At 43.1% G+C, this 22,497-nt stretch overlaps 2 protein-coding genes across 2 annotated transcripts in view; both read left to right on the top strand.

Moving 5' to 3' along the window:
* TCHH (trichohyalin) overlaps positions 1-2,322 on the top strand; it is a 19,171-nt gene extending 16,849 nt beyond the window's left edge. Inside the window, exon 5 of the mRNA XM_015558693.1 lies at positions 3-2,322. Within this exon, the coding sequence (XP_015414179.1) occupies positions 3-1,280 (1,278 nt within the window). The 3' untranslated portion in view covers positions 1,281-2,322. The remainder of the gene's footprint in view (positions 1-2) is intronic.
* A 9,162-nt stretch (positions 2,323-11,484) lies between these two features.
* On the top strand, positions 11,485-14,533 carry TCHHL1 (trichohyalin like 1). The gene is made up of 3 exons (XM_006755737.1): positions 11,485-11,622; positions 12,297-14,312; positions 14,438-14,533. The coding sequence occupies exons 1-3, from the start codon at positions 11,485-11,487 to the stop codon at positions 14,531-14,533; spliced, it is 2,250 nt and encodes a 749-aa protein (XP_006755800.1).
* Positions 14,534-22,497: the final 7,964 nt, after the last annotated feature.

Below are 22,497 nucleotides of genomic sequence, written 5' to 3'. Positions count from 1 at the left end.
CCCGCCGCCGCCGCCAGGAGCGCGACAGAAAGCTCCGAGCGGAGGAACAGCTCCTCAAGGAACGGGAAGAACAGCAACTGCGCCAAGAGCTCCGCCAGGAGGAACAGCAGCTGCGCCGCCAGGAGCGCGACAGAAAGCTCCGAGCGGAGGAACAGCTCCTCAAGGAACGGGAAGAACAGCAACTGCGCCAAGAGCTCCGCCAGGAGGAACAGCAGCTGCGCCGCCAGGAGCGCGACAGAAAGCTCCGAGCGGAGGAACAGCTCCTCAAGGAACGGGAAGAACAGCAACTGCGCCAAGAGCTCCGCCAGGAGGAACAGCAGCTGCGCCGCCAGGAGCGCGACAGAAAGCTCCGAGCGGAGGAACAGCTCCTCAAGGAACGGGAAGAACAGCAACTGCGCCAAGAGCTCCGCCAGGAGGAACAGCAGCTGCGCCGCCAGGAGCGCGACCGAAAACTCCGTGAGGAGGAACAGCTCCTCCAAGAACAGGAAGAACAGCAGCTGCGCCGCCAGGAGCGCGACAGAAAGCTCCGAGCGGAGGAACAGCTCCTCAAGGACCGGGAAGAACAGCAGCTGCGCCGCCAGGAGCGAGACAGAAAATTCCGAGCGGAGGAACAGCTCCTCAAGGACCGGGAAGAACAGCAGCTGCGCCGCCAGGAGCGCGACAGAAAGCTCCGAGCGGAGGAACAGCTCCTCAAGGAACGGGAAGAACAGCAACTGCGCCAGGAGCTCCGCCAGGAGGAACAGCAGCTGCGCCGCCAAGAGCTCCGCCAGGAGGAACAGCAGCTGCGCCGCCAGGAGCGCGACAGAAAGCTCCGAGCGGAGGAACAGCTCCTCAAGGAACGGGAAGAACAGCAGCTGCGCCGCCGGGAGCTCGAACAAGAGCTTCGCCAAGAGCGCGACAGAAAGTTCCGCGAGGAGGAACAGCAGCTGCGCCGCCGGGAAGGCCAGGAACAGCTTCGCCGGGAACGCGACAGAAAGTTCCTTGAAGATCAACAGTTCCTCCGGGAACCGGAAGAACAGCTACTACGTCGCCAAGAAGAGCAGCAGCTGCGGGAGGAGCAAGAACTGAGGCGCCGGCAGGAGCGGGAGAGGAAATTCCGGGAAGAAGAGCAGCTCCGCCAGCTGGAAGAGGCGCAGAGGCGCGGCCGAGGCTGGGAGGAAAAAGATAAGGGCCGGCAGCAGATTCTGGAGTCTGGCAAGCGTCCGTTTGCCAGTGTCCCGGTGCGCTCCAGCCCTCTCTATGAGTACATCCAAGAGCAGAGGTCCCAATACCGTCCTTAAGAAATGCCGCCATATCCCGACACTTGCCAAAGCTTCAGCAAAGGAAAATGGGAAACACTGGGTACCAGATGACTCAAGTGTTTTTGGTTGTGGGAAAACTCTGTTATGTTAGAATGCCTTTTTTTCCAAAATCTTAAACTATACTCATTTCATGTACTTTGTACTTCTACCTTTTAGTCTTCCTCGAGTAATTCTTTACTGCAGGATGTCTTTACTCTTTGGTGCAGATGTGGTGTGCATTTTTAAAAACAGGTCATTTAATTTGTTTAAGGAGTTTTGTTTGGGGAACATGTTAATTTACTGCTTTCAGAAGTAACAAGAACAATCAGATGTGAGAGTCAAAAGAATCGGGTCTGTTTTTTAAATGGTTGACGTATCTTGTGGAGAATTTAGATATTTTTTAGTGTTCAAGTTGGTATTTCTTCTTGGGCCTAAATTACATTTATATTTACCTCCAAATAACCTCTCATGTTTTTGGCATAATTAGCATAGATTGTGAAAGGGGACTGGATTTTTACTGTATGGAAACTGACTTCTACAGAAACTGACTTCCATGTGAAAGTAGTCCATAATTGGGAGAAATCTCTATTAACATTTAGCTTTAAAACTTAGAATTTGATTTTTTTTTACACTTGACTCCATAAACACTTAAAAATCTCATAAAGCAAAAGTAAGGTGTTTCTCAAAAACTCCAGAACTCAAATTTTAGAACTGTTTTTGCTGTAGTCTATAGTCCTCGGTTCTCTTCCCCCAATCTTTGATAAATTTCAGAATATTACTACCTTTATTAATTTTACCTGAGAGGAAACCTGCTTAGGATCCAGTAGACATCTATCTTCCTCTAGGGCCAATAAGAGATCACAGAGAGCATTTTAGGGGAGGGGAAGGGAAAAATTTGTAAACAGAGAGGCAAGTTCCTACAGGCCCTTAAGAAGACCCATCAGCCCACAATCCTTTGAAGCCTATTGATACTACCTTGGAGACATTCTTGTTGAAATAATTGGACTGTATTAAAAATTAATAAATGTTTAGCAAACAATTATTTTTGTCTGTTTTAATTATGCGTCAAATCATAGCTCAGTATCTAGTGGTCTAGGAACTAAAAAAAAAAAAACTGCCATTCACTTAAGGGTATTTGGTTACAATTATGTCTAAATTTTAAAAAAAGAAAGAGGAAAAAAATCTTTGTTTTCCCCAACCATTTTTCCCTGTTAGGGTGAACCCTATATTATCTGCCTCCTCCCCCGCTGCCCCCAAAGCTAGGATTCTCTGCCCAAGTGTTTTTATTCTTGACCTCACAGCTTTCTGTGCTGTTTTTTGTTTCGTTTGTTTGTCTTTTGCAGTGATTCACTGTTCATGGCAAATAATGGTGCTCCCAATATTTGTTAATATTTCATTTCAAGAATACAGCAACTTCTTTGTCTTTGATGTCTAATGAGCTGATAGTAGGAAATGGCCTGAAAGTTTAGCTCAGCATTATAGAAACTGTAGATGAGCTGTTGGTTTAAGCAACATAGTCTATTAAGTGCCAGTAAGAATGTGTTTAATAGTAATGCCAAAAATATCAAATTATTATCTAATGATCCTGTGCCATCTGCTGGAATCTATATTTAGTATTCAGGCCTTGGTACGAGGAATAAGTCCAAAGAAGGCCCTGATCCAGGATAGTATTTCAAATTGTGAGGGTCATGGATGACAAGGCATCCTAAGTTATAGATACTCATCATGTTTGTCAGTTGTGGAGACAAGAAAGCTCTGCTTCTGAGTATCATTCTGATGGAGTAAGATGGCATCTTCTGCAAGGAGCACCAGCCTCTCCCTCACTTGAACACAAACAGCAGATGCCCACCAAAGACAGAACCTGGAAATCCCCTGATACACTACCATGGAACATCACCTATTTCAAATGATTTCTAACTACAAAACTATTCTTCCCTTAAGATCAGTGTGTATGTTTTTCTTTACTTAAGGATCTTCCTGGAAACCATGGAAGAGCCTCCCTGGCTTTCTCAAAGGTCCATTCAATAGGCATTTATTTCAGAGCCCCAGGATACTCCTGAAATATACACTCATCATCTAAGCTACAGTTCAACAATAATAACTATGGTAAAAACAATCAAAGCCCTTCCGATTTTACAAGATGAGGAAAGAGCCATTTTCAAAAAAGAAAGTATTGTTTCGTCAGTTATAATAACCTCATTTAAAAAAAAAAATGGGCCAGCCAGCCCATGCCCTAAGGCTCTTCTTTTAGCAATGTGGCAGGCTAACCCTCCTACTTCACCTAGTTAATATACATACATGGGCAGAAGCTTGAGGCTGTTGGGCAATTGACTGCTTAAATATACACTGGGAGCTCGATTAACATTACCTTGGCTGCTGCTAAAGAATGGGGTTGAGGGTTTAAAATGTTCTGTGATGGCAAAACTGGTCTCTATGTGTTATGGGCTGAATTATGTTCCCCCCCAAAAAAAGTTTATATATTGAAGTTTTAACCCCCAGTACTTTAGAATATATGAGATGCAGTATTTAAATAAATATTTTATTTAAATGAGATCATCAGGTGGGCCCTAACCCAAAATGAATGAAAATTTGGACACACATGATAGAGGGAAGATGATGTGAAGACACAGGAAGAAGATGGCCATCTACAAGCCAAGGTCAGAGGCCTGGAACAGATCCTTCCCTCATAACCTTCAGAATAAAAAAAACAACAACCTTACCAACCCTTTGATCTTTGATTTATGGCCTCCAGAATTGTGAGAAAATAAATTTCTATTGGCTAAGCAACCCATTCTGTGGCTGTTATGATATCCCTAGCAAACTAATACATCATGTAAGGGGAAGTTCTTTTGCTAGGGAAATCTATCTATATTATAATGACCTTTATCCTCTGACATTGTGCAGGCCTGTCCTGGTTGCTCAAAGACCCTCTTTTTCTTTTCCCTTTTATTTTTTTTTATTAAATCTGTCATAGTTTCCATGGTGCAGTAGAAATAATACTACAAGTAATAAGCCTGGGGATTATTTATTCATTCATTTAATAAATATTTATTGAGCTCCTGCTGTGTGTCAGACATTCTAGCCAATATGCATACAGTGGTGAAGTAGATATTCTGGCCTATTCCTTCACTATAATCTGTGTGTCCTTGTGCAAGCCATTTAAGCTTTCTGGGCCTCCATTGTTTCATATTTCCAACTGTGAGTCTAGAATAGCTATCACCAAGGTTATTCCCAGGACTGAAAAATAATTACTTTAATTCTAACGTTCAGCTTGTCCAACTGAAACTCTCAAAGCAACTCAAAATAATCCCTCAGCCCAACTCTACAGAAAACAGGGGGAAAGTTAACTACTAAAGGTGATCATCAGAGCCTAGTTCCAGTTCCAAAGATCTTTCTTTTCTAGCCAATCAGACCTGAACTTCTCTCAATTTGTCTCCCAAATTCCTCTCCAAAGTGCCTATCATCCCAGGTTTATTCATTGAAGGATAAGATCCCTACCTACTCCATTTTCTGTGACCCTAGTTCTTTCAAAGACCATTGCCCAGATCTGTGAACCTCACATATGCATTTAATTACTCTCATTTTTTTTCTGAAGAGAAAGCAAGTCCTGGAACTGAGTTCCCTCGAACTGAAAGTCCATGGCCATTAGTTAAGTATAAACCCATCTCTACATTAATTACACACTGCAAATCTTTTCATTCAGTCATAGTAATTATGTTTGTTTAGCAAGTGTACTAGACTGTAATCTTCTGAAGATTATAATCTATGTAATATGTAATAAGCACATGTTTCCCTTGTTAATAAAAGCTGACAGTCACATGCAATAATCTGAAACAAAACAAAAGTAGATTTCTGAATAGGTTATTATTTTCTGAACCCTCCAGACATCCATGGCAGGCACTCAAATTACAAAAACTCTTTTGAAATTTGATTTCTATTTGTCATTACTCCCCCTTTTTAAAAAAAAAAAAAATCTGTTGTATTTTCTGCAAGATAAAGTCTAAAGTCTTCAGTTTGGAATTTAAGGCCCTCCACTTTCTAGAGGCAATCCACCTTTTAAACTCTGGTCCCTACCACAAGGAATTACTGTCATTTTAAACAGGGGAGTAATTAACCAAATTGATAGTTTATAAGGATCACTCTGGCTGCAATGTGGCCCATGGGCTGGAGAGGGTCAAAATGAAAGCATTAGGAGGATATTATAATAATCCCTGTGAGGCCCGGCTGGCATGGCACAGGGGTTGAGCATCAACCTATGAACCTGGAGCTCATGGTTCGATTCCCAGTCAGGGTACATTCCCGGATTGCAGGCTCAATCCCCAATGTGGGGCATGCAGGAGGCAGCCATTCAATGATTCTCTCTCATCACAGATGTTTCTATCTCTCTCTCCCTCTCCCCTCCTCTCTGGAATCAATAAAAATATATTTAAAAAGCAACAACAATAATCCCTGTGAGAGACAATGATAACCTGAGCTAATATAATAGATATGGGATCAAGAAAAGTGGGTACAGTTGAGACCTACTTGAGAATTAGAGTCAGTAGGAGCTACATTGAAGAGATGATGGAGAGGAGGAGATAAAAGACGGTATTAGATTTATAGCTGAAGAAGCTGGGTAGGTAGCGGTATCATTATTGAGATGGATGCACAAGAGAATCTCAGGTTTGTAGTGAAAGGAAATGACAATTTTAGTTTAGTTACACTGAGTGGGAGGTGTATTTGAGGCTTCCAGGAAGCATTATTTGGTAACTGGTTAGAGGAGCCTGAAGCACAGGTGAGGGGTTTGGATTTGATATATAAAAGGGGACTATCAGCCTATCAGTTGTCATAGAAGCCATAAGAATAGATATGATTGTTCAGGACATGGAGAGAGGAAGTTGAAAAGCTGGGCTAAGACAGAACCCTAAGAAACAGCAACATTTAAGGGAAAGACAAAATTTAAATTAAAAAAAACCAAAAAGGGGAATTAAAAGGAGCAGTCAGAGAGGTAGGAAGAAAACCAGTAATGAATTAAAACTTCCCACAAATGCTCTTTTTTTGGCACGAAATTCGACATTTTTAGGCGTAAAAATATCTATGATGTTAACACCTTCAGAAAATTTGACATATGAAGTGTCGAAGTTTGTTGTCAATACAACAAAATAGCATTCATATCAAATTGCATATATATCAACATATGTGTAACTCCATGGATTGAAAAAATTCCGCATTATTAACCGGTAGAGGCACATTCCACATTATTAACCGGTATCCACATTAGTAACGGGTACCCGAGTTATTAACCCATTATTAACCGGTACAGACACATTCCACATTAAGCCAGCGGGGTCACAGTGTGCCCGGCGTGAAAGGAAGGAATGGACACTGTCCGCTCCAGCGCGGTCCCTCCCACCTCCTTGTCCTTCCCTCCACGGCCACAGAGCCACCAGGGCATGTGGGCGGCTGTTCCCTGGGGAGGGAGAGAGAGAGAGAGACTGGGAGGAGACAAAACACTTCTGTCCAGGGCTGACTTTCAAGGGCACTGCTCTGCGATGTAAGAAACCCCGACCCAGAAGCAGGTCATCTACAAATGGTTTAGCACCAGGTTCTCCATGAGCGAATGTGTGAGGGGGCGACCCCCTTTCCAGCCACACCCCATTTCCCAGGACAAAGGGCTCTTCCCACGGACCCCGTGGTCCCAATGCACAACGGCCCTCTGGTGGGACCGGCTAATCGAGGCCAACCGAGGCCCCGCAGTGCTGCCCTATTGTTCGAATTCTGACTTAGAGGTTCAGCCATAACCCCACCGATGGTAGCTTCGCCCCATTGTAGCACATACACCAAATGTCTGAACCTGCGGTTCCTCTCCTACTGAGCAGGATTACCATGGCAACAACACATCATCAGTGGGGTAAAACTAACCTGTTTCACGGGGGTCTAAAACCCAACTCACGTTCCCTACTAGCGGGTGAACAATCCAACGCTGGGTGAATTCTGCTTCACAATGATGGGAAGAGCCGACATCGAAGGATCAAAAAGCGACGTCGCTATGAACGCTTGGCCGCCACAAGCCAGTTATCCCTGCGGGAACTTTTCTGACAGCTCCTGCTTAAAACCCAAAAGGTCAGAAGGATCGCGAGGCCCCGCTTTCATGGTCTGTATTCCTACTGAAAATCAAGATCAAGCGAGCTTTTGCCCTTCTGCTCCACGGGAGGTTTCTGTCCTGCCTGAGCTCGCCTTAGGACACCTGCGTTACCGTTTGACAGGTGCACGGCCCCAGTCAAACTCCCCGCCTGGCACTGTCCCCGGAGCGGGTCGCACCCGGCCAGGCCAGCGCAGCAGCCTGCCCGCTCGGCTCCAGAAGCAACAGCCCCTCGGGGCTCACCCCTCCCCCAATCCCCCTCACCGGGTTAGTGGAAAAAACGATCAGGGTAGTGGTTTCACCAGCAGCCCGCCCCCTGGCGGGCACTCAGGGCAGGGGCGCCGGGGCCTCCCACTTACTCTGCACCTCTCCCGTCTCCCTGCCAGACTAGAGTCAAGCCCAACCAGTCTTCTTCCCCGCCCCCCCCACGCCCCCATTCCGTTACCCCGGCTTCACTGAATTTCTTCACTTTGACATTCAGAGCACTGGGCCGACATCCCATCGTCAGCACCCGCAGCAGGCCTTCGCGATGCTTTGTTTTAATTAAACCATCGGATTCTCCCGGTCCGCACCCGTTCTAAGTTTCCCCCTACCCCCACCCCCCGCCAGGGAAGGGAAGAAAGTGACGTGGGGGTGGAAGAGCTGCGGGGTCCGGGAGCTGGAGGGGAAGAGCCTCCTCCAGCCACAGCAGCCACACTTTTCGCCCCAGTGGGACTGACCCAGCCGTTAGAGCCAATCCTTATCCCAAAGTTATGGATGGGGCTTGCGGACTTCCTTACCTACATTGTTATGCGGAATGTGTCTGTACTGGTTAATAATGCGGATACCTGTTAATAATGCGGAATGTGCCTCTACCAGTTAATAGTGCGGAATTTTTTCAATAGATGGAGTTACATATATGTTGATATATATGCGATTTGATATGTGTGCTATTTTGTTGTATTGACAAGCTTCGACACTTCATGTCAAATTTTCTGAAGGTGATAACATCATAGATATTTTTATGCTTAAAAATGTCGAATTTCGTGCAAAAAAAAAGAGCATTTGCAGGAAGTACGGGAGAGATTTTAAAGGAAGGAAAATGGATGCTACATCAACTGAACAAATGGAAAACCAAAAAAGTCATCAGTAAAATGTTGCTTTAATGGCACGAAAGAAAGTCTTTTTTTGCATCTAATTGTGACTGGTGGTGAAAAGTGGACTTATTTTGAGAATCCCAAATGCACAAAATCATGGGTTGATCCAGGTCAACCATCAACATCGACTGCAAGGCCAAATCGCTTCGGAAAGAAGACAGTGCTCTGCGTTTGGTGGGATCAGGAAGGTGTGGTGTATTATGAGCTTCTAAAGCCATTAATACTGTTCGCTACCAACAACAAATAATCAATTTGAACCATGCTTTGATCGTAAAATGATCAGAATGGGCCATGATGACGCACCATCACACACTTCAAAACCAGTTAAAGATACATTAAAAGATCTTGCCTGGGAAGTATTCACCAGACCTTGCTCCTTCAGGTTACCACTTATTCCAATCGATGGCACACACACTGTCTGGGCAGCACTTCAAAACTTATGAAGAAGTAAAAAATTGGGTCTCTGAATGGTTTGCCTCAAAACAAGAAAAGTTCTATTGGGACGGTATCCACCAATTACCTAAAAGACGGAGGAAATGGGTTGCTAGCAATAGACATTACTTTGAATAAAGCACTTCTGATGTTTCTCTTGAAATTATCATGTTTTCTTTGATTACAAAATTCGAATTAGTAACTGGTACACCTAGTACAAGGGCCTCAGGTGAGCATAAATACACTGAATATGTTTATTATACAAGAGAGCCAATGATGTCATAAATATCCAATGGCCCTTGGCAGGAAAAAGGTTCCCCACCCCTGTTTTAGGGGCATGCTGAGAAATGTGTTTCTAGACAGAAACTGTCAATGTAGATCCCCCTCCCCCAACATTCAGTTTCCTTATATACTTGCCTTGATTATCAGCAAGATAAAACAAGATTCTGATCAATACCGATGCTTTCCTTAGTCTCAGACTTCTCATATAATAAATTACCTCCAACCCCACCCTTCCATTATCTTGGTCTGTCTTTTACACTTGTTTTCATGGATCTATTTCTTACATCCTTTTACAAGCTGGCACGCATGTTTTAAAACATACTCTATTCTCTTTTTATTTTTTATTTTTTTAATTTTATTTTTTATTACAAAGGGTATTACAAATGTGTCCATTTCCCCCCCCCCCAGACAGTCCCCTAGCCTCCCCTATCCCCCAGTGTCTTATGTCCATTGGTTATGCTTATTCTATTCTCTTTTTAAATATCTAAAACAGAAAGCAATTCTAATTCTCTTGTTAGTTATATATTCTCCTCTAAGAGGAACCCAGTTCTAGGAGGAAATAAAAACATTTGCCAGTTCAGCATCTGGGGACTTACTCCTACCTGTCCTCAGCTTGAAAGTTTCTGTCTCCCTTTCCCATTTACAGCAAGAACACAGTTAAATAGATGCTCATTTCTAAGCTCTTTGGATTATAAAAATGCCTTTAAAGAGCAGATATCAATCACATTTTTTTAAATAGCACATTTAAGGTAAGCAAAGTGCTGCACATCCCAGCCAAGATCCCCCCCACCCCAACTCTGCCTCTAAGCAAGGAGAGCAGGGCATTGAAACACATGAATCAACTGGTATCTCCACTTTTGTCACATGACTAAAAGGGGCCTCTATTTGTAAACACATGATTGACACTCATCCATCTGGGCTGGGTCACACTCAGTCCATCCTGAGTAGAAAGACCAATCAGATGACTTCTGCGGCTCCTACATGCCTATGACTTATCAAACAGAAATGTAATTGTGTCCTTAGGTTTAAAAAAAAAAAAAAAAAGCCATCACCACCCCAAAGATCCCCCGTAAAGTCAGTAAGTGAACCAAGATACCTTTTCCCCTTCCTTTGGATGAGTCTGAAACCAAGATTTAACTGAATCTGCCTAAAGAAGGAAATAAAAGTAAGACAAGCTGGCAACAGAGAAAGAGGGGAGTTGGTGGTGATGAAGCAGGGCTTAGACCCAGAGGGTGTCTCCTTCCAAACTGTGCAATTAGAGGCTCAATAAAAGGTTTCAGTGCCTGCTGTCAGCTCACAACCAGCTGCCCCACATCCCACTTGTTGTCACTCCTGAACAAGGTAAGTCTCAATGAGTATCTCTTGAGCTACTACTTTGCTTCTTTGTGAGAGTATATTAGGATTTCAGAAGAAGCACTATTGATGATACTAAACGGGGGGCGAGGGGGGGGGTAGCCAGCCACCCAAATGCATCCCTTGCTTCCAGAACTTCTTTGATCATTTTCTGTTTTAAAAAATATAAACTGTTTGTATGACCTAGGCATGAATATTATTTAACAAAACACAGAACTCAGACCTATATTAAAATAAAAATGCAGAGTTATTTAAATGATGGGGATTGATTGGGGGAGAGGGGAAAGTCAGGACTCTATTTTACCAGTAAGTTCCCTGAGCCCCTGAGCCATGTCTTTTTGGTTAAAAAATAAAAAAAAATAATAATAATAATAAAAGTTGCTTTGGCCTGCATACATAGTAGTTGATTTACTTCTCTTTCCTCTATAAGCTTTCCTAACTTCATAAGTTACAGAGGAGTTAGACTGAATCAAGGTGGGAGGAAAACAGGTGGGCACTGTTAGATGAGGCTAGAAGGATTGGTCTCTGTTGGTTTTATTTGTGTATTTTAGCACTTACATTTGAGTTCTTTTTCCACCCTCCTTTTGCAATAAAGCCTTCTCTGAGCATATGGGTGTTGCTGTTTTCCGAAGGACAGGGTGAAGTGTCTCTTCTAATATTTACCTGTGCTAGATCTGATTTCACCACATTACCTGGTACAAAACTAAATCACCCCTGAAGTTCAAATACAATATTTTAAGATAGAGAATAGAGCAGATAATGCCAGTGAAGCTGGGACAGAGTCAGAAAGAACGATGATCTTGTTATCTCCTCTCTGAAGGACCCATCCTAGAAGATCCACTTTGTTTGTCCTTTCTCAGAGTCTCCTGAGTTTGTCAAGATGCCTCGGCTCCTGAGAGATGTCCTCTGTGTAATCGAGACATTCCACAAGTATGCCAGGGAACACGGTGAAGAGGTGACGTTGACCTGTAGAGAGCTGAAAAGGGTCTTCCAGGGAGAGTTTGGGGACATTATTCAGGTATGGTGCTCACAGAGCTGTACAAATCCTTCTCCTCTTGCCCTTTCTCCATAATCCAAGCAGGACGGGCATAAGTGATCCCTGCCTGCTTTACACCTGGCTACCAGCTCTCAGCACTCACTGCCTTTGAACAACTTTTTTCATTCTCAGCTCCCTACTCTGTGCAATTGCTTAGCCAATATTGCTTAGCTCAAAACTCTTTTGAGAGGAATCCTGAACTAGGACATATTTAAATGCAACTCATAAGTGATGTAAATGCTTCTTTGCTCTCTCATGAAAAATGGCATCCAGAATAAAAAAAAAAATTCTTACTATTTTGGGAACTCTCACAAGTGCCTGAAGAATAGGGCTAAAAAATGAATATTCTTGCCAAATCCGGGTTGGCTCAGTGGATAGAGCATCAGCCTGGGGACTGAAAGGTCCCAGGTTCGATTCCGGTCAAGGGCATGTACCTGGGTTGCGGGCACATCCCCAGTAGGAGATGTGCAGGAGGCAGATGATCGATGTTTCTCTCTCATCGATGTTTCTAACTCTCTAGCTCTCTCCCTTCCTCTCTGTAAAAAATCAATAAAATATATTTTTTTTTAAAAATGAGTATTCTTGGGAAACATGTAGACACTCAACACACTTGACTCCTTATAAATAGGCTGATTTCTCACTGTGTTTTCATGCAGCCACGTGTCATTCATGCTGTAGAAAGAAACTTGAATCTTCTGACTATTGACAGTGATGGCACCATCGGTTTTGATGAATTTGTTCTTACAATCTTCAACTTGTTAAACCTCCATTATCGTGACATACAATCATTACTAAATTCAGAACCTAGACAAGGGTCTAAACCAGAAGAGAAGCCAGATGATATGAATCTCCAGGCAACCAGCAGAACTGGCCAGCCCACAGAGGCAACTCCACCAACTCAAGATAAATTAGTGCTTCCTTTGGGACTAGTGTCATCAGCTCAGCTCAGCCCTGAGGAAAGAGAATACAACAGGGTGGAACCACAGGGAGACACCAAGACTCACAAACTGCCAGGAGAAGCATCTGGGCACAATGACCCTAAGAACCAACACCTGGAAGGAGATGGACAGAGTCAGGAAGTGACCCAAGGTGTAGCATCAACCGGAGACAAAGGGGCTGAAAATGAGACCAATAAGCCAACAGCAGGATCAGAACAGAAGGACAGTCCCACAAAGGAGGAGGGACAGGATAAGGAGATTCCCAAGGAAGAAGATAAACCAGCCAGGGAGCAAAGTGACACTAAGACAAGAGATCAGATTGGAGAACAGGAAGGGAACTTGGGAACCCAAAGTCCTCCATCAGAAGAAACAACACAGAGACCACCTGAAGACCAGAGAGTGGCAGCAGAACAGGTTGTTAAGGAACACGCTCATGCACAAGAACAGCCACTACAAGGAAAAGATAAACTGAGTTCCGAGGGCACAGACCTGCCAGAACAAACCGATTCCAAGGGTGACAGGAGAACAGCTGAGACCCAAGAGCCTGGAAACAATGCTGACAGGACACCGCCGGAGACAAAGAACGCAGCTGAACCAGAGGGTGATGGCAGAACACCCGAGACCCAAGAACCCCCAGCACAAGAAAAAGAACATGAAACAAACAACTCGTCAGTCCACGATGATAGCAGAAATGTTTCAGGGACACCTGATGTTAGAACTGAAAAGAAAGAGGGGAGAGGCCCTGAGGCCCATGAAATAGTAGGGAGGGAAGAAAGCGAAAGAAAGTCTCAGCCACCAGCCCTGGAAGAGCAAGCACAGGATGGCAAGTATCCCGGATGGGAACTCCAGGAATCAGCAAAAGAAAGGGATGCTGGAGAAGGTTCTAAGACACAAGAGTTAAGCTCAGAAGGGGGAGACCAGACTCATCCTGAAATTGAAGCAGCAGTCACCCCAGGAGAAGAGGCAAGACACCCAGAGGGAGGGACAGCAGAAGCACTTGTGAGCAGCAAAAATGCCCCTACAGCAGGAGCAAGAGAAAGAATATGGGAGTTGTCACCACTTGAGAACAAGTCTGGAGGAGAAAATAAGAGGGTCACCAAGACTCAAGACAAGCTTGTCCAGGAGGAGGATGGTTCCCAGGGCGAAGATCAGGAGCCAACAGCCACACAGAAGGATAAAGGGTCTTCTGAAACCCCCAACAGCCCGACTCCGGAGGATGGTGACAGCAGCTCAGAGACAAGTGACCCGCCTATGCAAGGGGATCCCAAGAGTCAAATAGACTCACATGAAGAGTCTGTGCAAGGAAGTCACAATAATAACCCAGACACCCAGAAACAGGTAGCACTGGGTGAGAAAAACAGAACTCAGGAGGCAGTCGGAGGAGAGGATGAGCAGCTCACGGAGGAACAAGAACCGCCTGAAGGCAAAGAGCACAAGATCCAGGGCTCGGGGACTAAAGGCCCAGGCGCAGCTGTGGAGCCCAGTGAACCCCCAGAGGCACAGACACACCTTGAAACTGAGAAACTTCTCACATTAGAGGAAGAGGATAAAAGCCCCCAAGAGCTGGCAGGAGAACAAAATCCAGTCCCTGAGTCAGGCCTTGAAGAGAAGACTCGAAGAAACGAAGAGTCCTATTCAGCAGAGAGCAGTACAGTCTATTCCAGTCCACTGTACAAGTACCTGCAGGAGATTCTGCAGCAAACAGACCTAACCAAAGAGGAGCATCAGAAACAAGCTTAGACAGCCAGGGGATAAGCCTCTGCAATCACCAGCTCAACAGTGAGATCTCAGACTTTCCTTTCTTTTCCAACCACAGCTAAGCATTACAATAGTACACCGGGGAGCTTCTGCCTGGTAAGGATTCTGCTGACGCACAACAAACATCAGCTCCCCAGGCCTTGGAAGATGAGCAAGGCCACCCTCAGAGAGAGGAACAAGACCACAAAGGAAGGTGAACGCCACAAAGCAATGAATCCTTATCATTGTCCCAGGAGAACTTCGTACACCTCAACATGTCTCAAGATTCTTTCCTTTTGATCACCCTCAACACACACATGTACACACTCAGATGCAGATTAATAATCCTTTAAATTTCTTTCCTAAGTTTTCACAAGAGCAAATAATAAAGTATTCAGCAGAATAATACAAATAATAAAGAGAGCTACTACCAAAGAAATGTCACACCGAACAAACATCCTAGCACATGATGCTATTGCCAAGTGCTAAAATGGACTTTGTCAAGAGATAATTTATCACTATGTACCTGTCACTAAAAATGGGAAAATCCCCTGCATATTTTTAACAGGTGCCAATTTCTTTAATTGATTAACTGGCTTTTTAAAATGTGGCAATAGGACATATGTGACTCTACAATACTATCTCATCGTCATAAAATATCATTACTCATAGTTGTAGATAATTCTGTTTTATGATATTTTTCACACAGATTTTAAGTTTATTCTAAAATGTTATCCCTCAAAATAATCTCAGATATCTCCATAACTTAAAATAATTGTGATATCTAGCGCCCAATTAGAGTATATTTATGACTTTCTTTACTAATGTCCAGTTGCAACTAAATCTATGCTACACATTCATTCATTCATTTATTCATTCAACAAACTTTTATTAAATCCCACTTCTTACCCAGCCTTCTAATAGTTTCTGGCTCAAATAAGCAATCAGAATAATTATAAAGAGGAAAGAGAATACAAATCTAAGGTATGCTTGATTCCACAAGAAGATCTTATAATCAACCATCCACTAAGTCTACAAAATGTTTATCCATATGGGTTGCTAAGGGCATTGTATTAAAATTAACAATTAAACAATCTGATGATCAATACCTTTTCTTGGTTCATTTTTCCCCCTTTATTTTCCATCAAGCCTTAAAGACATTGATCAGAAAAAAAACAATGTAGTGGCTGTTCTTGTGCATGAGCGTGTTCCTTAGCAATTTCTGTTTTCTTAAAAGAACTGTAATTACAGGATGATGCTTTCAAAACTTAATTATGACACAGAAAAAGAATAAAGTAGTTATCACAGGTTTCCTGAAGCCAAAATATCCCATTTCCCATTGTATTCTTCTTTTGAGGCTCAATTTTCTTCCACTTCAACTCACACCTCTTCCAGAATCTAAAATTCCCCATTTCCTCTCCCTCAACATTTTCAGGTCTTTTCATTCCACCTACAAACATGGATGAACATAATGAATATTCCTACCTAAAAAAAAAGTATTATCTTAAATGAGCAAGAGACAGGAGACAATTCATACAAAAAGAAAAACATATATTTGAGCGTAAACTAAACACCCCTTTTGGCAAGCAATTTGGCAATATATCTCAGGGACCATAAAATAACAAAGGTCATAAATAATAAATTCACTATAGGATCTCAACAGAATCTTGTTTAAACCCATTTTCTATATCCAGCTTTCATTCTCCCTATATGACTTCAAGTTCCCTCCACCTAAAAATACTGTCTCTCCCTTCTTTCTACAGATTTATGTCCAAATCCTGCTTATCCTATGGGATCCAACTCTAATGCCACTTCATTCATTCATTCCAAGATTTTATTGAAAAATCCATATTAGTTCCATATGCTGGGTAAAGCATTAGAAGTACAACAGTGACAAAACAAATAAGCACTCTTTATCCAATGAGGGAGGGGAGACACCAACAAGTGCAACAATAAATACACAAAATAATCCCAGTAAGATAGTGAGGGCCAAGGGAGCAGGAAGGCAGAGGCAGGCAGAAGTGCTGCTATAGAATACTACTTTAACCTTTCCTGATGGCCCCCGCAAAACAGATGTTGTCCTCCCTTAACTCCATAGTTTCTACTTAGGCCTTTTTTTTTCTTCCTTGAATTACAGTTACTTGTGTGTTTGTCTTAGCTCTCCACTCAGACCATAAGCTCCTTGATGCCAAGGTTCACCACTTACATGTCTTGCTATTCTGCATTAGTATGGAGCATAGCATCAGATATAGACTATCGCTGCAATAAATGTTTAATGAATAAGTGAATAAGTACCAATATCATGGTAATAGCCTCTTAGCTATTCCCCCTGCTTCCAGTCAATTCCTCATTTAATCACTGGAGAATTTTGCAAGTCATTGTTTCATCTCTCAGTTCAAGACCTCTCTGTGACAGACTCCACTTTCCTACATACCACATTGAGTCTAAATTGATCAAACTCTCTATAATATCCCTTCAATTCCAATTTAGAAATGTAGAATTCTTACTAAGAGCATTGGGTTGGTCATCTAATTGTCTTTTAACCCTGACCTTGATCATTTAAATCCTATCTTACAATGTTGGCAGGAACATGGTTGGGACCAATTTCATTCAACCATTTCACTTAAACATATTTATTAAGCACTTGCTATGTGCCAGGCACTGGTGGGCACTGGACATGCCCTGGTGAATGGAAAAGGCATGTCCCTGCCCTCGTGAAGAATACAACTCTAAAGTACTGCAAAGAACTATTCAAAGCCAAGGTGTTCATTGTATTATTGCTTCCAACTCCATGCTTCTGCATTTGTGATTCACATTCCCTGGAAAGTGTTTCAAAATCCTCTCTGCTTCCTCAATCATACTTGTCCTTAAAGTCTTACTTCTTCCCACAAGCTCACTGATCTTTTAACGACTACATCACATTCACAGCCTGCACCACCCAGATAAATATATTAATGCTTACTGGCTGGTACTTCCACTAATTGTTCTTTGAGTGTTATTTCCCCAACTTACACTCTCTGACCTCAACATCTGCCTGTGTAAAATATCATTATAACAAACCACAGGGTTATTATGTAGAATTAAAAAATTAAAAATAAAACTAGTACCCAGAATATACAAAGAATGCCTATAAGTCAATAGATAGTGATTTCTAAAAAAAAAATTTTTAAGTAAAAGCATGAATAGGCACTTCAGAAAAGAGGACATCAAAAAAGCTGATGAAAAGGCACTCAATCTCATCAGATATTAGGTAAATGCAAAACAAATCACAGTGAGGACATACCAAGTGTCTGAAATTAAAAAGTGATAATATCAAGTGTGCAAAGAAGAAGATGAAGTAGAACTGTCACACTGGCTGCAGGAGCATAAATTGATATATTAATTATTTTGGAGAACTATAGGGCAATACCTACTAAAGCAAACCCTATGACCAAGTAATTCCACCTCAGATATATAACCCAACAGAAAGGCACCAAAAGGCATGATCAAAAATATCATAGGAGCATACAAAGATAAATAGCCCACAGGCCCATCAACTGGGAATGGACCGATAATTTGTAGTATAGTCACATAATGGCCTATTATATAGCAATGAGAACTACAGCCACACACAGCAACATCGAAGAACTAGATAAGCATGATGTTGAGCAAAATAAAGCCACACACAACATAATTTATACAGAGTGTTTGCATACAATTCAAACAGAAAAAAGAAAATAGTCTATGTTACTAGAAGTCAGGATAATGGTACCACTAGAGAGGAGAGAGAGTATGGGCAAGAAACGGACTTTTTTATTGAGGTGGTGGTTTTGGGGAGTGTCTATTTTGTGATCATTCATCAAATGTACACTTAAGATCTGAAGGTTATACCTCAATAATAAAAAAAGTTTGTTTAAAAGGAATAAATGGAGTAATATACATGAAAGTGCCCAGCAACCTGCCTAGCATTAGTAAGTACTCAATACACTTGTGTTTACTATTTACCATTGGGCCTCGAGTCATATCAAATCCAGGGGAGGCACTTTGTTTATCTAGTAATTCAACATTTGACCAGCTACTGAACTATGCATACAGGGTGTATAATGATGAACAAAACAGATATAATTCTTCACCTCAGCGAGAATACAGTCTGATGAAGGAAGTCATTTTAAAAAATTCTAATACATAATTACAAACTGTGGTAAGTGCTATGAGAAAAAACCAACAGGGAGATCTAATTTAAATTGAGGGGCCTGAGAAGTGGTGCTGTCTTCATGACTGATTTTGAATAAGACAGCAGGATTGGGAGGGTTGAGTCTACCCTCTCAACCCTTGGAAATCAATGCCCCACAAAGCACTTGAACGTGTATCTCTATCATTCCAGGAGCATTACTTGGACTAGTTATTATGACAATGGTGAACAAAAATTCATGCTTGGTCCTCAAAATGCCAGGAGCGAAGTATTGAAGTGAGGAAATGAGGAATAAAGGCAGAGTAGTGTAATACTAAAAACATGGATCCAGGAGTCAGACTGTGCCCAGGTTATAATCAATCCTAGGTCTGCCACTCACTTACAGTGCATCCTTGGGCAAGTTACTTAAGCTCTCTGTGCTTTAGTTTGTGTATCTGCTAAAAATGTTGCATCAAAATCTCAGGAAGTTCGCCAACTAGTCCTGGACATAGTTTAGGAACCACTTCAGAAGAGGGGGGCCATCTCATAGTCTGCAGGAAGGATGAGCAAGACCCAGAAAAGGGAAGCGGCTTGCCCAACGTCACTTAGCCCTTGTTGGGAAAGGCAAGCTCCTGCATACAGTCTTTGACATATACTTGGCCGCACAGAATGGACCTTGGGCCTAGAAACTTTCTCTCACTAAGAGTGGAAGAGCACACGCAGCCTGTAGTAATCTCATCTTGTATGAACATATTTTTCTCTGTTTCAGATTCACTGTGGGCTCCATTGTTCTGCTTAAGCATATACATCGTAGGGCACATGGCCCACTGCTATTCTGTCCCAGGCGGGGCAGGGACAGGGTCCTCCATTTTGTGGCACAAGACGGGTACCGGTACATGTAGGCCAATGGCCTTGTGTCAGCTGCCAGAGTCGGGGCTAGGTCACTGGCCTCAGGAGTTCACAATCTTAGCACCATCCAGATCTCTGATGTTGGCCCTCTGGGCAAAGGATACACCCCCTTACTGTTCGTTAGATCCCTGAGAGAACATTCAGGTTCTGGGTCCATAAATGTAAACAGGATACACAGAGAAGATGGAGCAGCCTAAGAAAACAGCTGCACGAAGGCCTCCTTTTCCTTCCAGCCCAGCCTCCCCACCCCCGGGAGACGCCGCGCTGAGTCAGTGATGGCCGCTGGGTGCTGCGGGGATTGTGACACATCCACTGAAGATGCCGATGCGCTGAATAGTGGCCCCGGATCAAAGCCTCCAAATCGGGCAGGTAGAGGCCCATTTCCCAAAGTCAATCGGAACCACCTCAAACTTAACTCTCATGCCCGTGATCCCTAGGAGAGTGCACGCCGATGTTCCGTCATTCCTGACACATCACACAGAGTGCGGTTAGGCAGGGATTCTAATTAAGAGAAAGATCTCCATCGTGGCCCATCTCCATGCAGAGATGTGCGGTCCTCTATCCAGGCGAGAAGACTGAGTCAGTGCCTCCGTTTTCATAATGTCCCCCTGCCTGACACCCGCTCCTCTGGTCTGTAGAGTCTGAAGACCCACCCTCCCTGGCAGAGCTGAGGGAGCACCAGCACGCTGTGCTCCTCAAGGAGGACAACCTCACACCCCCGCTGGGGAGCGCTGTTCAGAGATTGTGCAGGAGGCATAGACCTCCACTCCTCCAGTAGCCTAAATTCTATCCCTGGCCTGCACAAAATCACAAGAAAGCCACATAGGGGGACTACATTTTTCTCTGCTTCAGAATCGCCTTCACTGAGATATGTTTTAAAGTCACCTAACCCAATTTTTGAAATAATAATTCCCCATTCACATCTTCAGTTTTCGTTACACAAAAGAGACAGGTAAAATTCACCACTAGTTTGGTTGCCAAAACGCTGTTGAGAATTTTGTCCATTTCACCATGAGGTGCGCACCCTAAGAAACAAAATTTAATTCTAAGAAATGCTATCTTTCTTCATAAAAAAAATTTAAAATGACATCTTGCTTTCCTCTCACAAGGACCATATAACTGATGTTTTCTTTTGGGAACTGCAGCCAGAAAGTTTGAAGTATAGTAACAGCAGTTGTGTTGATCCTTATAGTTGGTGCATTTGAATTTTCCTTTTTCCTATTTTTTCATTTTACTAGTTTATTGTCTATATGTCTTATTGTCAGAAGCTTCAAATCTACCTGAAGAGGCTTTAACTAAATAGATTAAAAGGGGGAAATGTAAGTCTTCTCTTCTTCTCAAAGATCATAAACAGTGAATAAAGACATACTTTGGTTTCTATACAGTAATTTGTGTTTTCAGTTTTACTCTTAATGGCAGGAATATGTTTTTCAGACTCTAGATTGGGATGAAGGAAGGAAGGTCCACAAATGCTGAGATATCAGTCAGAGATGCCACACTCCTACAAGCAGGACCCAGAGTTTCACATAAAGGACCCAAATCCATTCTGTTCTTAAGGTCAATGTGACTCCGGCCAGGAGTTGCCATCATTGATGACCCAGTCAATAATCAATTACTGAGGTTTCCGGAACAGCCTTAAAGTCTTTGTGACCCTAATTGCCCCTTCAGGCAGCATGTGCCTGCAGGCACCTATGGAAGAATTCTATCTTTTCTGTGATGAGACCTTCATCCCTCATCTGCATATTCTCCCATTGTTTTGTAGGGATGTCTGGTCTCCTCATTTATATTGTAAGCTAATTGAGCATGGAGATCAAATTCTATTCTTCTTCTTAAGGACTTAACACTTAAGAAGAAGAATAGAATGATTCTATTCTCTCTCATCTATATTTCTATCTCTATCTCCCTCTCCCTTCCTCTCTGAAATCAATAAAAATATTTTTTTAAAAAATAAAATAAATCCTTAACAATCATAGTTTCAGAAATAGGTCTTGATACATAAGGAAAGTTGGTTAAATGTAATTATTCTTTAGTCACTGGGTTTATTATCTTCTTACAAGAAAGACACAAGAACAAGAGTTTTCTGGGTGTGTTTTTCCTATTTTCTGATCAACAAAAGCTTGACTGAGCTGAGCAAGAATGCATCAGGGATCTCAGAGTCCACCTTGTATCCCAGTTGTGAGCCAGTGATTGTGAGGTGTTTGGCGAAGTCAAATTTCTGTAATTACTGGCCTCAGTGTATTTAAAGAAGCCTGATCAGATGGAAAAATGCTTCCTGGTTAATCACACTGAACTCCATAATAAATGTAATAACTGGGATTTGTACAGGGCTTTTCCTCAGCTGATCTTAAAAGACACCACAATACAGTTTCCTTGAGCCGCACAGTATCCCCGTGACACACCCAGGAGGTGATGACCACCTGACCTTGCTGCTGAGGCTCAGAGAGATTGTGTAAATTATCTGAGGTTGCACAGCAGGCAGAGTCAGAATGGGCACCGGGTAGCCACCCGCAGCAGTGACCTCTCTGATCACCAGGCTTCTCCCATAGTGGACTTGACACCGTGAAATGACCTGGTGGTCTCCTGCCATCTGTACCACGACTATGGACACAGCAGGGAGCTTTCCCTTTTCACTGACCACACAGCTATGCCAACTCCACTAGACCACAAATCGTCTCTGTCTTACTCTTCACCCACCTTCCCTACATCTAGCCATTGTAAGCACTCAGTCAATAGATGTTGTTACCCTAATGAATGAATCCTAACTTCTCTCCGTATTTGGGATCACACCCTCCTCCAGATGTCCCACGATGTCTGTGTCTTCACTACACTACAGCAGGTCATTAAGGGGCCATCCAGAAAGGACCGCATCTGGGAGGTGTGTGGGCCTCAGAACCTCATGCCTGGGGCTTGCCCGCCACCTTGTGGTGACTGACTGCAATGTCCCAAGTAGATCCATCTTTAGGCAACAGGGACTGGGGAAAGGACCCCACTTCACCGCCCTGGCCCAGGGGCTGACAGTGAGCTTACGTCCTGTTTTCCTTCGTGGAGTTTCAAATGGATGGAAGATTCTAGCCTCTCATGTTCATCTGTCATTGAGGTTGTAGGGCAGGAAGTGGGGTCCAT

Source organism: Myotis davidii, unplaced genomic scaffold (assembly GCF_000327345.1).
Source record: "Myotis davidii unplaced genomic scaffold, ASM32734v1 scaffold653, whole genome shotgun sequence".
Classification (NCBI taxonomy): Eukaryota; Metazoa; Chordata; class Mammalia; order Chiroptera; family Vespertilionidae; genus Myotis; species Myotis davidii.
Note: the sequence above shows the minus strand (reverse complement) of the source record. Positions and strands in the feature narration are given on the sequence as shown.